This window comes from Lampetra planeri, chromosome 29, assembly GCF_965212315.1.
Source record: "Lampetra planeri chromosome 29, kcLamPlan1.2.h2, whole genome shotgun sequence".
Classification (NCBI taxonomy): domain Eukaryota; kingdom Metazoa; phylum Chordata; class Hyperoartia; order Petromyzontiformes; family Petromyzontidae; genus Lampetra; species Lampetra planeri.
In genome coordinates this window covers 7,802,439-7,818,388 of record NC_136135.1, presented here as the reverse complement: position 1 = coordinate 7,818,388, position 15,950 = coordinate 7,802,439, and the positions used below count along the sequence as shown (strand labels likewise).

General features: G+C 46.8%; 1 protein-coding gene across 2 annotated transcripts; it reads left to right on the top strand.

The window, feature by feature from the left end:
- The first annotated feature begins 1,724 nt into the window (after positions 1-1,724).
- CARNMT1 (carnosine N-methyltransferase 1) lies at positions 1,725-15,299 on the top strand. 2 transcript variants are annotated; one of them, XM_078608225.1, is made up of 2 exons: positions 1,725-2,287; positions 5,937-15,299. In XM_078608225.1, the coding sequence occupies exons 1-2, from the start codon at positions 2,057-2,059 to the stop codon at positions 7,017-7,019; spliced, it is 1,314 nt and encodes a 437-aa protein (XP_078464351.1). In that variant the 5' UTR covers positions 1,725-2,056; the 3' UTR covers positions 7,020-15,299. The 2 variants fall into 2 exon arrangements, with proteins under 2 accessions (XP_078464351.1, XP_078464350.1); XM_078608224.1 differs by having other exon boundaries at positions 1,730-2,287; positions 5,934-15,299.
- Positions 15,300-15,950: the final 651 nt, after the last annotated feature.

Here is a 15,950-nt window from a genome sequence, read left to right as displayed (position 1 = left end):
CCCACTCAGCCCCTCCCCACCCTCTCCCACTCAGCCCCTCCCCACCCTCCCCACCCAGCCCCTCCCCACCTTCCCCACCCAGCCCCTCCCCACCCTCCCCATCCAGCCCCACTCTGCCCACCCAGCCCCTCCTCACCCAGCCCCTCCCCACCCAGCCCCTCCCCACCCAAACCCACCCTCCCCACCCAGCCCCACCCTCCCTCCCCACCCAGCCTCTCCCTGCACGACGGACGGACACAATAATCCCGTGGGCTGGTGTAACCAGGACGTTCCTACCAGTACAATTTTAAGTGTATTTTACACATTCCATCAGCTACGCGGCCTTTCTGGGATTCCAACAGCTGCTAGAACATGATAAGCCACTTCATTGCGCTATCATGTGTGGCCAGGTTGCTTGTGCAAAAATAAGCTCAGCGGGATGCACCTGGTAAAATAAAAGAAATAGTTGAGTTCTGTGTACTTTTAAGTGATTTGTTTACCTTTCCTATATTTTGCACTCCAATCGTGTTTTTTTTTCTGGACAGATGTGAAAAATAGCTTTATAGCTCATCGGATTCCTCCAGTACAGTATAAATAAACAGGAGAACGTCTAAGGAAATTATGGACATCGCTTGATAAAGCTGGTTGTAATCACCAGCGAAAAGTTGATCTCGAATTGCAAATGTTGTGGGGTTTACGCTCTCCAACCAACCGGTGTGCTGAACTAGTAACGAATTTACTAATAGGGTTTTTCCCCTTTTTTCTGGCAACAAAACTGACACCTTTTGAAATGAATCATTCTTACATTAACCACAATACCTGCAGTCAAATGCAAACAAAAGACAATACTCTGATGTTTGCATTTGACTGCAGGTATTGTGGTTAATGTAAGCATGATTCCTTTCAAAAGGTGTCAGTTTTGTTGCCAGAAAAAAGGGGGAAACCCCTATTAGTATATTTTGGTACTGGCAAAGGAGATCCCATGATGTAGTAACCAGAGGTGTGGACTCGAGTCATGTGACTTGGACTCGAGTCAGACTCGAGTCATGAATTTGATGACTTGCGACTCGACTTGGACTTGCATAACAATGACTTTGTCCCACCTCTGAGATGTCGACTCGAGTCATGTGACTTGGACTCGAGTCAGACTCGAGTCATGAATTTGATGACTTGCGACTCGACTTGGACTTGCATAACAATGACTTTGTCCCACCTCTGGTAGTAACGAATTGCCACGTTTTGTTGACGTGACACAAACCCTTGAGCTATCATTACTGATTGGCTGTCGGGTGGTGGCGGATTTAACGACACATTATTTTTTTATACGCGATTTAAACCCAAACCTTTAGTGTGGTGCGGATAATATTGGTGGCGAAAGCCTGTTGCGTGTTAAAGTAATAAATATTATGATTTAGCAAACAGCACAGAGTGAGAGATACACACACGGCCGACATGACGTCACCGTCAGCCAACAACACGATGAGCGCGCCGTGACGTCAGTATGCTGACAGCTACACGCCCCGTAGGAAGATGGCCGTCGTGACGTCACTACCACGCACCACCGCCGATAAAGCAGCGTTCGCCCCCTCTCCTTTCAATCACCCACACACCCCTTAGTAAGATGGCCGCCGCGACGTCACTCACCCTCACCACCACCGATAAAGCGTTCGCCAACGACACCCCGTAGAAAGATGGCCGCCGAGACGTCACTTCCACCCTCACCACCGTAGATAAAGCGGCGTTTGCCACCCACCACCTCCCAAACACCCCGTAGCAAGATGGCCGCCGAGCCGCCGCGCGCACGCCTTTAGAGCGAACAACTCCCCCCCCCAGCCCACATCGTCTGAACAGCGTGGGGCGCTCGGTAAAGACGACGACTACGACGAGGTGGTGGTGGTGGAGGGATGTGACACAGAAGCCTCCCCCCCCTCCCCAAAATCTCTCGCTCCGTCACCATAGCAGCGCGCTCTCAGTCGCGTACGGTATTCCACCCCCCCACCCACCCACCACCACCAACTCAACACCGGTCACCATCATCGTCGACAGCTTTGGCGGCGGTGTTTTTAGCTGCTACTAAATGGCGGCGTGGAGCGGCGACGCGCGCGAGTCCGAGGGCGACCGTCAGGAGCGCGAGCACTTCTGGCGAGTGGTGAACGCGTTCCGCTACTACCGCGCCTACGCCCTGGAGCGCGTGCGCCGCGCAGAGCGCGAACTCCGCGCGCTGCCGCCCGCGCATCGCCGCCTGCTGCGCGAGGCCGCGCTGCCCGGACACCTGCAGTGCGTGCGGGCACGCGTGGAGCACAACCAGGTGCGGTGGGGGGGGGGTTGTGGTGGTAGTTGTTGGTGGTGGTGATGGTGGTTGGTGGTGGTGGTGATGGTGGTTGGTGGTGGTGGTTGATGGTGGTGGTTGTGGTTGTGGGGGTGGTTGGTGGTGGTGGGGGAGGTGGGTGGTGGTTGGTGGTGGGGGGGGGGGTGGTTGGTGGTGGGGGGGGGGGGTGGTTGGTGGTGGGGGGGTGGTTGGTGGTGTTGGGGGGGGTGATGGTTGGTGGTGGGGGGGGGGGGGTGGTGGGGGGGGGGGGGGTTGGTGGGGGGGGGGTGGTGGTTGGTGGGGGGGGGGGTGGTGGTTGGTGGGGGGGGGTGGTGTTGATGGTGGTGGTTGTGGTGGTTGTTGGTGGGTGGTGTTGGGTGGTGGTGGTGTTGGTGGTGGTATGCACGACCCTGCAACACAAACGCTGCTGCTGCTACACGCCTCGGTCTCGCCTGTCTCTCTGGCCTATGTCCACTTCCCTGCTTGACTTGCCTGTGCTGTGTGACCTCTCACCACTTGTCTGCCTGCCTCGCTTGTCTCTATGACCTCTCACCACTTGGCTGCCTCGCTTGTCTGTATGACCTCACACCACCTGCTTATCTCATATGTACGGGGAGTTTTAAAAAGACGGACCCGATTTGAAATCGCCATATCTCTGCAACCACAAACCGCCCATGAATGAAACTCTTACCACTTGAAAGGGCGAGGCATAGAGTTTGAAATGACGAGGTATAGAGTTTGAAATCACGGAGCACCGCCACATTGACACCTGCTGGTTCGACGTTTTCTAAATGGCACACTGCCTCAACGTTGGATAGGTCGAACGGGACCCCAAGACTTGGCGCTACACTCTTGGCCCCCAACATCCCCAGACATCATCACACCCTGCCACTTTTTCTTGTGGGGATACGTCAAAGACCGTGTTGTTTTTGTGCCACCATTAGCGACTAATCTGGATGACCTCAAAAACAGAATCACGGCAGCGGTGACTTCAGTGGAAGAAGCCACTTTGAGAGGCGTTTGGGACGAATTCAACTATCGTCTCGATGTTGTCCGTACAGCAGGTGGAGGGCACATAGAGCATTTATAAATTGGTTAGTAAAACTTGATAACTCATTCAACTTTTTGTGTAATTGTAACATGTTGCCATCGTGAAATGTACTGCTTTGAAATTGGGTCCATCTTTTTGAAACACCCTGTAAATAAGGCCCTTCAAACGTGGCTCTAACCCCTCCACACATGTCTGCTTTCTTCAGTTGTGTACTGCATATAACCTCTCAACAAGGGCCTTTCGCAATCGCCTGCCTGAATTGTTTACATGACTTCTAACCACTTTCCAACCTTCCTAGTTTACGTAACTTGTCTACTTATCTGACTTTCCATTTGACGTGTGTACATGACCTGCCAACACTTGCATGTATGACGTGTGTACTCGTCTAAAACACTCCCCTTTCCACACAACATGTGCACATCACTTGCCTTATTCGCGTTTCAACACTTTCCCAGCTGCTTGGTGTTTTCTTTAAAAAAAAACATTTCAACATTTGTCTCTCTGCTTTGTCTGTCTTGTCTATATAACATCTGAGCACTTGCCCGTCTGCCTGAGTTGCGTACATAATATCCCAACACTTGTCCCCCCTGGCTGTCGTGTCTCTGTAACAGTCCCAGCAGCTGAGCCACCACTACTGCATTGCAGCATATGCAGACCTTGAGCAGACTCGCACGCCACCATGAAAAAACTCGGGTCTAAAATCAAGATGATGATAATTTTGCCACGTCTGCTTAATGTTACTCCTATTACGTATATTTTTTGCATAGTGATCGCTCAGAAGCACTATCCAGGCACAACCCTTGCTTAGCTTCTGAGGTTGGATGATATTGGGCACGTTGTTGGTGATTTTGGTCATTTATCTTCATTTATCCATGATTAATTTCACAGACAGGATGATTTAGTTTTGTTGTGGTTATATTTGTATAAAATACTATTTTACAATAGTGGCTGGTGCCACATCGTGATTAACAGTTTTACTGTCCCTGAACAAACGATGAACTATATTCTTGGGTCTTTCGATAAAGTTGCGTAGATAGGTTCAAAGAAAATAACAAAAAACTACGACGTTTCGATCGCAACACAAGCGGTCGTCTTCAGGAAAAGGGGGTTATAGCTTCCAAGGCAAACTGTTTATAAGGGGTTTGAAATGGGTAAACGCCGGGGTAAAAAAGAGAGATGACTTCGTCATCTTCTCAGCCGACAAGGGCAATGCCACAGTCATCATGGACTAAACCACATACAATTACCAAAATTCAGGACCTACTTAATGATGGTAGCTATACCAAAATTAAAAGAGATCCCACCAACCGCCTCGTTACGAAAACCAACAACATCATCACTGATGTTTTTTACCTCGGCGTCTACAAACTAAGCTGTGTCTGCGGCAGTAGTTACATTGGGGAAACTAAGCGACATGTCTCGGACCGTGTTCGTGAACATAAGGCAGATCTGAAACACGGTAGGACCAATACCTCGGCCGTGGCTGATCATTGTTTTAATGCGATCGGCTCGCACTAAATTCATTTCTCCAAGACGAAGGTACTTTGCAAGCTCACTGGCTATCAACAACGATTCGTTGATGAAGCCATCCATATATATTGACACAGACACAACTTCAACCGAAAAGATGGATATAAACTGAGCAATCATTGAAAGGACATTATCAACACGTTTAAGTCATAATTGGCTATGATGTTCCCATCGTATCGCCTTCGAATGTGGGTTGTGCTTTACGCCCATTTCAAACTTCACAGGGTTCACACTAACACAGCCACTTCACGCCCCGATCCGTGCGTTGCAGCTCTGTGATCTCCCATTAACATGCAAATTTTTACCTGGCAGCCCTTTGGTGGAAAACCAACCACCGTCGGGTTTGGCTGCCCACCATTTACATTATCATTGGCTGCTAACATTTGGCCTATGCCCATTTCAAACCGCTTATAAACAGTTTGCCTTGGAAGCTAACCCCCTTTTCCTGAAGACGACCGCTTGTGTTGCGATCAAAACTTCGTAGTTTTTTGTTATTTTCTTGGAACCTATCTACGTGACTTTACCGAAAGACCCAAGAATATGAATTCCTGCAGTCAAAACAATTAACTATCTTCATGTAAAAATGTTGAGCAGCCTCATTACAATGGAAATTATATATAACAGAAAATACCCTATGCCAGCAATATTGAAATATTACTGGACTGGAGTATGGGTAATGCAACTTGACAGGAGAGTATATGAAGGTAGTAGTTATAGACAATGAATATAATTAAGAGTTGGAGACTGGCAATGCAAATTAGCTACGAATACCGAGGGAGACGAATGGAAGTTCTCTCCTGAGTGCTGCATATCCATGTCTAGCAAATACAAATGTAAGAATGTACACATTGGCCAAGTTCATTAGCTCTCTGTGTCGGTCAATGTAATGAAGAGGGTACGCTGATGAACCTGATCAATGTGTTCCAACATCAGAGAGCTGATGGAACACATTGGTGAGGTTCATTTTCTCTCCACTTCATTCAATTGATCATCACTCCTGACCCTGTTTATGTGACGCTTCATAAAGTTGTTGTTTTAACACTGAATGCCCGAAACTCAAACCAGGAGCTGTTGCACGACATCATCCTGGGCACGGCCGAGCACATGTTCGAAAACAAGCGCTACCGTCCGCTTAACCTTGAGGCTGAACCCACCCCGGCCACAGCGTTCGACATGGACAAGTTGAAGTCGACGCTCAAACAGCTGGTGCGAGACTGGAGCTCCGAGGGGCAGGGCGAGCGCGACTCGTGCTATCGGCCCATCCTCAATGCCGTACAGACGTACCTCGGAGCTGCTAGCGGTGACAGTGGCAGCAGCATCAAGAGCAATGGTGACAGCTGTTGTGATGGCCACAGCAGTAATGGCAGCAATAACAGTGATGGATGCCATCAAAACCATCGCCACCAACAACATCCGCAGCAGGAGAATGAGCAGCAGCAGCAGCAGAATGAGCAGCAGCTGAATGAGCAGCAGAAGAATAATCACAAGCAACAGCAGAAAAGCCCCCGAGTGTTGGTGCCCGGCTCGGGCCTCGGTCGCCTCGCATGGGAAATCACGCGCCTTGGCTACAGCTGCCAGGGCAACGAGTTCAGCCTCTTCATGCTGTTCACATCGCACTACATCCTGAACCGCTGCCACGAGGTGGACAGCGTGCGTCTCTACCCGTGGGTGCTGCAGTTCAGCAACACGCGGCGCGCCTGGGACCGCGTGCGGCCCGTGCTTGTGCCAGACGTGGACCCCAGCGCGCTGCCGCCGGGCGCCGACTTTTCCATGTCGGCGGGCGACTTCCTGGAGGTGTACTCGCTGGACGTGGACGTGTGGGACTGCGTGGCCACGTGCTTCTTCCTCGACACGGCGCACAACGTCATCGCCTACATCGAGCTCATCTGGCAGGTGCTCAAGCCGGGTGGCGTGTGGATCAACATGGGGCCGCTGCTCTACCACTTTGAAAACATGGTTGGTGAGAGCTCGCTAGAGCTGAGCTACGACCAGATCCGCCAAGTGATCGTGCAGGTGGGCTTCGTGTTCGAGGAGGAGAACGAGTGCGTGCACGCGACGTACACGGAGAACGAGCGCTCCATGCTGCGCTACATCTACGACTGCGTCTTCTTCGTCGTGCGCAAGCCGGCGCTCAAGAGTGAATGCTCGTGACAGCTGGCAGGCGCGAGCCCAACACGATCGGGGAAAAACGAACCGGATTTCAATTTCGTGTCCCTCCGCCCTTGAGGCACGTGCGTGAGCTGGCTTTTTGTTGTCATTATTTTGTCCTGATATTTACTATTGTTTTAATGCCATTTGTGCTTTTGGAGACGCGTTGTGGAGTGAAAGCACGCCCGTTGTGGAACACCTTCCCACTTCGCGTCAGGGAAGAGTCATCTAATTGAGCCTCTGTCACCCGGTGCCGATTTAAAAAAATAGTTCAACGCATTCCCGGTCATCCTTTCTGTTACCGTTTTGTGCTTGGACCTGGGCTATGTCAAGTAAAACCAATTCTGTGTGATGTGTTGCTTCAGTCATTGGTGACCAGGTTGAGCCAATAAACTTGCCACACTTGAGAACCTGGTTTTAGTTGTGATTGGCTGCCTGTGATTTGAACCCAGTGCCGTTGGTGCCAGCTCGTTGCTATTGACATTAGACCCACGAGCCAGCTTGGCCACCTCAGGTCTTATATTAATGTAAAATCACAGTGTGATGGATTATATTTTTGAACAGCTGAAGCCATTTACAAGTAAATTTGCTACTATATCCCTTGTCTTCATGATAATCATGGTGAGATTGGTTAGTGGTACAGCAATCGGAGGTAGATGCCGCATCCTTTATTAATGTCTGCCAACTGTTAATCTTCTGTAATGTTTTATGAAGGACTTTATAAAACACCTTTAAAAAAATGTATTATGATTGTGACTACTTAAATTTCTGCATGCCACTTATCTCCCACTACTGTTGGGTTTTTTACTTGATGTACGTACATCTCTTGGAATCCTTTTTGCCGTCAATCATGAGACATGACCAATTGAATGGATTTTGTTCATGCTGAATTATTGCACTAAGTTGTATTGTGCGTGTGCTGTGGTGTCATGAGTTCAATACTGTATACTTGCCTTCTTCACATATGGGTATCAGAGGCATATGGCAGCAGTGGACATAATCGGTGTTTTGTAGTCTCGTTTCACTGCTGCCAGTTGGGATGATCACATTCCAACTATGTTTGAGTTGGCAGTCCAAACGCTACGGCCGCACATTCATCTCTTGAGGTGGTGGTCTGGACAAGGCTGAGAGTGTTGTACATGCAATGTGATGGTCACGTGACATGCATGCAAGGCATGTAGGGAAGAGTACCTTCCTGCTGCTTGTGAATCCACATTGGTGTATTATTAAATCTATACACTGCCATTAAATTCTGATTTAAATTGTCTTCGATGCAGCACATTGTATGCATGCACAATGGAAACCTAAATATGGCTTGGCATAGTGTGGGTGATTTTTTTCTGTCAAGGTAATTTTACTTACATCTAAATATGTTGTATTTCATATTCAGTTTTGCATTACTTTAATTCAGTCGGGTGGTTTCAAGTTTCATTTATTAGGTATAGCCCTGTGAGCCATGCGGCTCTTAAGTCGGGTGCAACCACAACAAACAATATTAACACAAAACATCCCAAAGCGACGACGCACAACAGAAACATCCTGGAATAAACCAGCAAATATTTAAAAAAACGTATTAAAACGCTGGTGATGGCACATGCCTGCAATCCATCACTGCGGAGCGAGGGTTGGTGAATCGTACAAATGTTGTGAAACTCCCTATGTGTGTCGAGTTGCCATGTTCCCTGACTCGCCAGGAGAATTCGGTATACAGAATGTGTGGAATAAGCTCTATCTGTCCCATGTGGGATAGTGGTGCCCCCTCGAATATGTTTTGTTTTTTTCCCCCCAGGTGTAAAAACACTAATTGGCTAAAAACATCTACATGGTGTTTGCGGATTGCATAGCATTGTGTAATACAGGTGGATAAAAGATGCTATATAAAAGCTTGTAATACAAGAAAAAAGTGACATTTTCACCCGATGTTTTTTTAAGGTAAAAATCATTTGTGTACAAAGAAGGCACAACATTGTGTTGAACGCATGTACAGGTGTAATGGGTTCCGGAGACACTTGCAGAGGTAACTTCTGTATGACAATACAACACTCGAACAGTCCTGATACTCTGTTACAGCCTAGGTACACAGCCTACATACACTGCCTAGATACACTACTCTGGCTACGCTCTGGGGTCCTCTGGCTACAATTACCCTAGGGGAGGCTATCTGACCCAACCCAGCCAAGGTGCGGGTCTGGACTCTGGCTTCCTCGGAACTCGCCCTTACAAGGACGTAGAGCCGGGAGTTCCAGAGTCCCACCACTGGCCCTCACAGCATCCCGGCCCTTACAAGGACAAGCGGGACGAGGGGGTCCAGGGTCCTAAGCTGGCTGGTCTTGGGTCTTGGGTCTTGAGCTACAACTGGCCTCGATCGGCCAGGGAGCTGCCCTTTTATGCCTCATCCCCAACGAGGTTGGGTTGTGTGCGCCCCCAGATATCCCACAGAGCACACACAGCCCCCCCCCCCCCCGTTGGTGGCGCCAAGGGGCTTAACTGGCTGGGGTGCCTGGGATCCTAGCGCCTGGTGCCAAGGGGCTTATCTGCATAGGATCCCAGAGCCCCCAGCAGCCCCTCCCCTCTTATGGCACTACACATGTAAGGTAATTAGGCAATTGGTTGAGGATGCGTTTTAAGGAATGTAACGCAGTCCAATAAGATATCCATGGAGGACGGAGAGATGAAGTTGATTCACGTGGAAGTGCTACGTGGATTATCACATAACAGGATCATGAGAAGTGGTGGCGACTTGAAGGACTTCAACAGTGGATTGAACATAGCTGGTGGTGATTGGTACATTTTAATGGTAGGGATTAGAAAAATAATGGCCCGAGCATATGTCAAAGTAGGTGCTATCTAACAATTCCCTGAAAGCAAATCTTATTTAAAGGAATCTTACTGGGTACAGGCAGCGTGTTTTGGTCAGGTTCAGTTTAAATCCTTGCCATATGCTAAACTAGCTTTACTACCCGGCTTCGCCCGAGACTTGGATTCTTGTCTTGGATTAATACACGGCCGACGCGGAGGGTTGGAGGGGGGATGCGTGACATCAGCAGGCACACTGCGGGACGTCAGCAGGCACTGCGTGACGCTGCCGCATGCGGGTGACATCACAGATCAAGTATGTGATGTCACTGCTCACTTGCGTGCAAAATATATCCATTATTGCGCCCCCCCAAATACAACAGTCTATTTTTATACTTTATGCATTGTGTACAGTCTGGAAACTACCCACATGCCAAATTTCAAGTTTGTTGCATGGCGGGAAGTATGCTAAACATTTCGAACAGAGACACACATTCACAAATTTCCCTTTTATATATAAAAGATGTTATTAGTTTAGGACTGTGCTGCTTTTACAACCAATCACCTTTTTATGCTGATATGGCCACAAGGGGTCATGAGTAAGCATTTTTTTAAATTAATGTTCAGCTAAAAACCCTTGTTAAGCGGCACTTGTATTGCATATTGTCATCCAATGACGCCACTCATTGTGGGGAAGAAAGGCATATGGAGTCTAATTTATTTCTAGTCAGACTTCCTATTGATGTACGGCAGAAAATGATCATTGTTATTTTCCACCATTCAGGCTATTCTTTGCAGCCACATGTTGAAAAGTGCTTTCCTCTCATTAAGTGAAATTGGTACATGTCATTTGTATGCAGAAAGTCCAGCCGGTGTTTGATGATTAAACCACAAACAGTTATAGCATCAGGAACCTTTGTACCTATGTAATAATAAATATGATGTGTAGCGTACACAAGCTTCGTGTCGCGAATCGCAAACAGGTCCGAGGCCATAGTACATGTGTATGATAACCAATCTCGAATAGGTCTATCAAACAATGAAATAAATTTTGATTTAAAGCTTTCGTGACTGCAGGGATTCATATTATTAAAAAATAATTAAAACGAAATAAAAGTAACAAAATAACACTGATGTAGACTGTAGCCTTGTTCTTAAGCTGAGTGAGTGTACTAGCAATCTATAGTGTAGATCGTAGCCTGGTTATTAAGTTTGGTGAGTGTACTGGCAGTCTATAATGTAGACTGTAGCCTGATTTTTTTTTAAGCTGATGAGCGTATTGGCAGCCTATGATATAGACTGTAGTAATGTTTTCTTTTTAATTACTGAAAGAACCAGAATACGTCTACATTATAGACTGCCAGTACATTCACCGAGGTTAAGAACCAGGCTACAGTCTACATTATAGACTGCCAGTACACTCACCCAGCTTAATAACCAGGCTACAGTCTACATCAGTGTTTTTTTATTCACTTTATTTTTTTTCTTGTTTTTTTCGGTAAAGTCACGTAGAAGGGACGCTGTCTTTCCAACAACTCTGTTGTTCACCTGAGGATGGCTGCTTGCTTTGTGGCCGAAACGTCGTGAGAATTTGTATTTATTATTTTCCTTCTACGTGAATTTTACCGAAAGAACCAAATAATAGTTTGATCATTGTTTATAATTTTAGTTTTTTTTCCTCCAAAGTTTGACAAATTAAACTGAATGTTGTCACTTTGCTATTCGTTACTCATGGTTTGTTTGTTACTTAGACACTTTCATCTGACGGCAACACGCCTCCTGAGTTGAATTCTCAATGTTGTATGTCACTATGGCAACACTTGAGTTGTACCAGCATCTTTACATCAACAAAAGTAAATGTTGCAATAACCTTGCTTGATAAACATGTTATCACATAATCCACTTTTATTAGCCATGGACAAACTGATGATTATCACCGAATTATGATTTGGCCTGTGGACTCTAAGTGGTGTGGTTAAATTAGCGATGGGTGTAAATGCATCCGTATGGCTTAAATTGTAATGAGCAAAGGCCATGTTGAGTATAGAAGCAAATGATATATTGTTAAAATACTACATAAGGCTAATGCATAAAAGCAAACATGGCCCAATCACTACTTGTGCAACAAAAGGTGTCACGTGTTTGCTGGGCTGCTGGTGTGCGTTAGCAAGAACACAAAGCCAAGATGTGGACATCCAATCTGTTATAGATTTAGTGATTGTGGTACAGAGAGAGTTTAACATACCTTCCAGTTTATGGTGACTTTGTAATCTCGACAAAGGCTGCAACTGTTAAATAATATGGCATTAATATTCTGGCAATATTTTTAAGAAAACATCGAGAATTCTGTAAGAAATAAGAAGAGTGCGAGATGCCTAGATATGCTTAAGCGGTTGGGAGCAGTGGTTCTGTGTTATGAAGCCGGTGACGTAAGTTAAATTCCTGGCCACGGCTATCATTCGTGGCAAATAAAATTGCAACCAGTCCTTGTCCCCACTTCACCCACCCACTGGTGACATAAGGTCAAACAATACCCATCACAAAACATGGCTTGGAGCCTTCTTTATGGCCTCGTCTCACTACCCAGTGTCTCACTATCCAGTGTCTCACTACCCAGTGTTTCACTACCCAGTGTCTCACCACCCAGTGTCTCACTATCCAGTGTCTCACTACTCAGTGTCTCACTACCCAGTGTCTCACCACCCAGTGTCTCACTACCCAGTGTCTCAATATTCAGTGTATCACTACCCAGTGTCTCACTACCCAGTGTCTCACTACCCAGTGTCTCACTAGACAGTGTTTCACTATCCAGTGTCTCACCACCCAGTGTATCTGTATCAGTGACTCACCACCAGTGTCAGATCAGAGGGGGGGCTTTATCCAACTACGCTACGCATGTAAATACGACATTGCTAGCTGCAATATCTATCCACTACAAATATTGATTTCATGCTTTTTCTTAGTTCTCTGAAAAATAAGATTGCTGTAAATAGTGATGTTTCCAATCATGCCAATTGTCAAGCATGCACCTTTCAGTAACTGAGCTACCTGTCCATAGTAAGGTGTGATCAATACACCATCGCTGGCTGTACTTTTCAAGGATCTTCATTCAAACCCAATTGCCTTGGCACTCGGCACACCAACGACAGTCGTGCGATTGCGCTTGACTGGCAAAGAAGAGTTGTAGCGCTCTCCACGCCAGCTGGTCACTCACAGCAGCAGCAGTCCATGGCTCCAGATCAGAGATGCCCGTGTCCGTCTCGATCTGGCGCCGCCAGGCGTGAAGACTGCCAGGTGTCGTGAGGCGGGCCAGCTGGATGCATCCCATCGCTGCTCGGTCTCTTCTCCGGCTCAAACTTAACGCGTGGCTATAGGGCAAAATAGTCCTGCTTCTCCAGCATCCGGTCTAACGTGGCCAAACAACGATAATTGCCTCGGCTGTCACACAATTTCCAAAACACTTGGACACTTTGGCCGCTTCGTTTTAATGGCTCTACATTTATTTTCCACTGTGCTTGGCTTTTACCTTCAACGATTTAATTTGCCTCTTGCCATATGGGACCGATGGCTGCTTTTGAGTGTCTTTCGCCGGTGTTTGTACAGGAGTCCTGTTGTGTTTCCACTTATCTGAAGTGCTTCGGAAGAGTCCCGTGGTCCACATCGTAAATGTGTTCGGTATATAACGATCCATCGATGGATCAATAAAAAAATATTTTTATTCTCGCACGCATCGAATCGTGAAATCCGCTTTGCCGAGTGTCGAGAGTTGATGGTCTGAGCCCGGTCACCAATTACTAGCACACAGACATACATTTGACTAAGTGTGATGTCTGAGAATTAAAATGATTCGAACATTTCAGTTGGAAGTCTGGTCAGGTGACCATCATTACCCTCACTTCCTGGATTCTCATTTTGTGGCCCTGATCATTTATTTGGTGACGTTTGGCATATTTGTAAATGAAATGTATCTGTTGTTAATTTGCTTGTGAGAATTGCGCTGTACGTTACCGGTGAGCTGAATGCATGTGGCAATTTCATTGGTTTGGCTGTCGGGTGGAGGAGGGTTTACGGCACATTTGATCAGATCATTACATTAGGCCTAATCAAAAAATGAATCGTAAACTGATCAGTTTGCCTGTCATGCAACGCACATTACTCTGTGGCAGAGTGGGTGGGAAAGTACTGCTCCCGACTGTGTGGGCCAAAAGTCAAGGATTTCAGAGGTCGTTCGCTTTCAGCCACGAACAAGATGAGGATTGCGCGGCTCCGTGAGAGATCATCTCACGACAAGGCACCAATAGCACAATCGAGATGAAATTACGGCAAGAGACACATTTATTGACTTCAAATCTAGATTATTGACATCCCTTTCGTTGCCATCACGTGCTGTCGTTACGATACTATATCCAGAGCAGGCATGCATTTGGAGAGCCTCACAGGGGCGGTAAATGAAAGCGGTGCCTGCGCTTGAACAATCCGCGCATTTTCACTGCCATGCAGCAGTCACTGCTAGTTGTTCACATATTTTTGGAGTGGAAGATGGAAAGAGCCGTGCAATTTCCTGGTGAAACATGCTCACCGCAGCGTCGGATTATCCACTCGGGATGTGTTTTGCATTTAAAGCATTCAGAGTTTCAATTTTTGATTCTCGGATCATGTACGGTACGTCATGTAATGAATGTATCGTGTCTTCATGCTGACAAAAGTGATGTCGGCTTAGGCCACGTGATGCCACTTTTATTTTACAAAGCACCCAAGTGATGCGATGTAAGTAATGTCATTACTTACTTATGTAATTGTCCCTTTTAAGGATATTTGTTTTAATCCAAATAATGGGAGCCCTTCCCGAGTGTGTGCCACGCGATGGTATGTTCTCATCTATACGTGGGTCTGTTACGTGTGCAACGTCTTGCCTTCTATCAGCTGATTGCACTCGCTCAATGTTTACGAGAATCCTACAAATGCCATACACGTCAGATAATCTTTTAATGTTTTATATGAACCCCCTCCACATGGCTTTGATGTTGTTCAGTCGCCGCGAATCTACCTGACACAAAGCCACCAAGCGTAGGTCAGGGAACACTGTCTCTGCTTGTTAGGCTCTGTCTTTCACCGTGGCTGGTGAGATCAAGAGTGTCCGCTACAAAATGGGATTGTTTCTTTTTTTACCTGCGCACAACCTTCTGCACCTGCAATAATGTGTCATGGTCAATTAATGGTGTTTTGACTTTGCACGGCCTTGGGAAGTGTCTTCCAATGCTGCCGACGGCTCTCCAGGTGTCCACGGTGTGTGAATGTGTACTTTTCTTCTCTTTTATTATCCTTCTCTGATTCGGGATTTTGACCTTGCAGTGACACTGCTGCTATTGTGTACGTATTTGTAATCACTGTACAATAATTTCCCAGCTTCGTGATGGTGATTTGTATTTCCTAATGGTGCTACTATGGTATTCCCACCGATTCGCAGTTAATAAATACATGACTGTACATTGATCATGTGTGTTTAATAGTATGGCAGTGCAGTATCCAACAGCGTTCACCGCAATGTTAGACATTACTATAATTACAGCTTTGTTGATATTTGAACGTGTTCTGGGACCCACCCCTTTACCATCCTGTAGTGACCAGTGTGAAGTATAGTATAGTGAAATCCCATGAGCGGCAGTGGGGAGTCCTTCATCCAGCAGTGGGTTGACACAGGCCGAAATTGGAATTGCAGTATGCAGTTGGTTCACATGAACAATGCATCCACTACATATTCCATGGGAAATTAATCGAATCGTGGTTACTGTCCACCTAAAATGCCAAACATTTAATGGTGAAAAATATATGAAGACCGGCACATGCATTACACAGTACTTGTCATATTCGGACGTTATCGTGCAATGTTACAGAAATGTTGTCAATCCGTCGCTGGATGAATGCCTCGAGTTGGTGTGTGGGCCATCACATGGTCTCGTGTGGCTGTCTCCACGAGGTGGCGCCTTGCTCTGCAAATGTGATCTTTCACCTTCAAGCGAGTCACTTGTGTGTGTGTGTTATGCCATGTTTCCTGCTGCGCCGTTATGCAAGTGTAGTGTTGTACAGACGGACTCTTGAACGTCTTTTGTAGCACACACTTTTATTAACACGATCCCT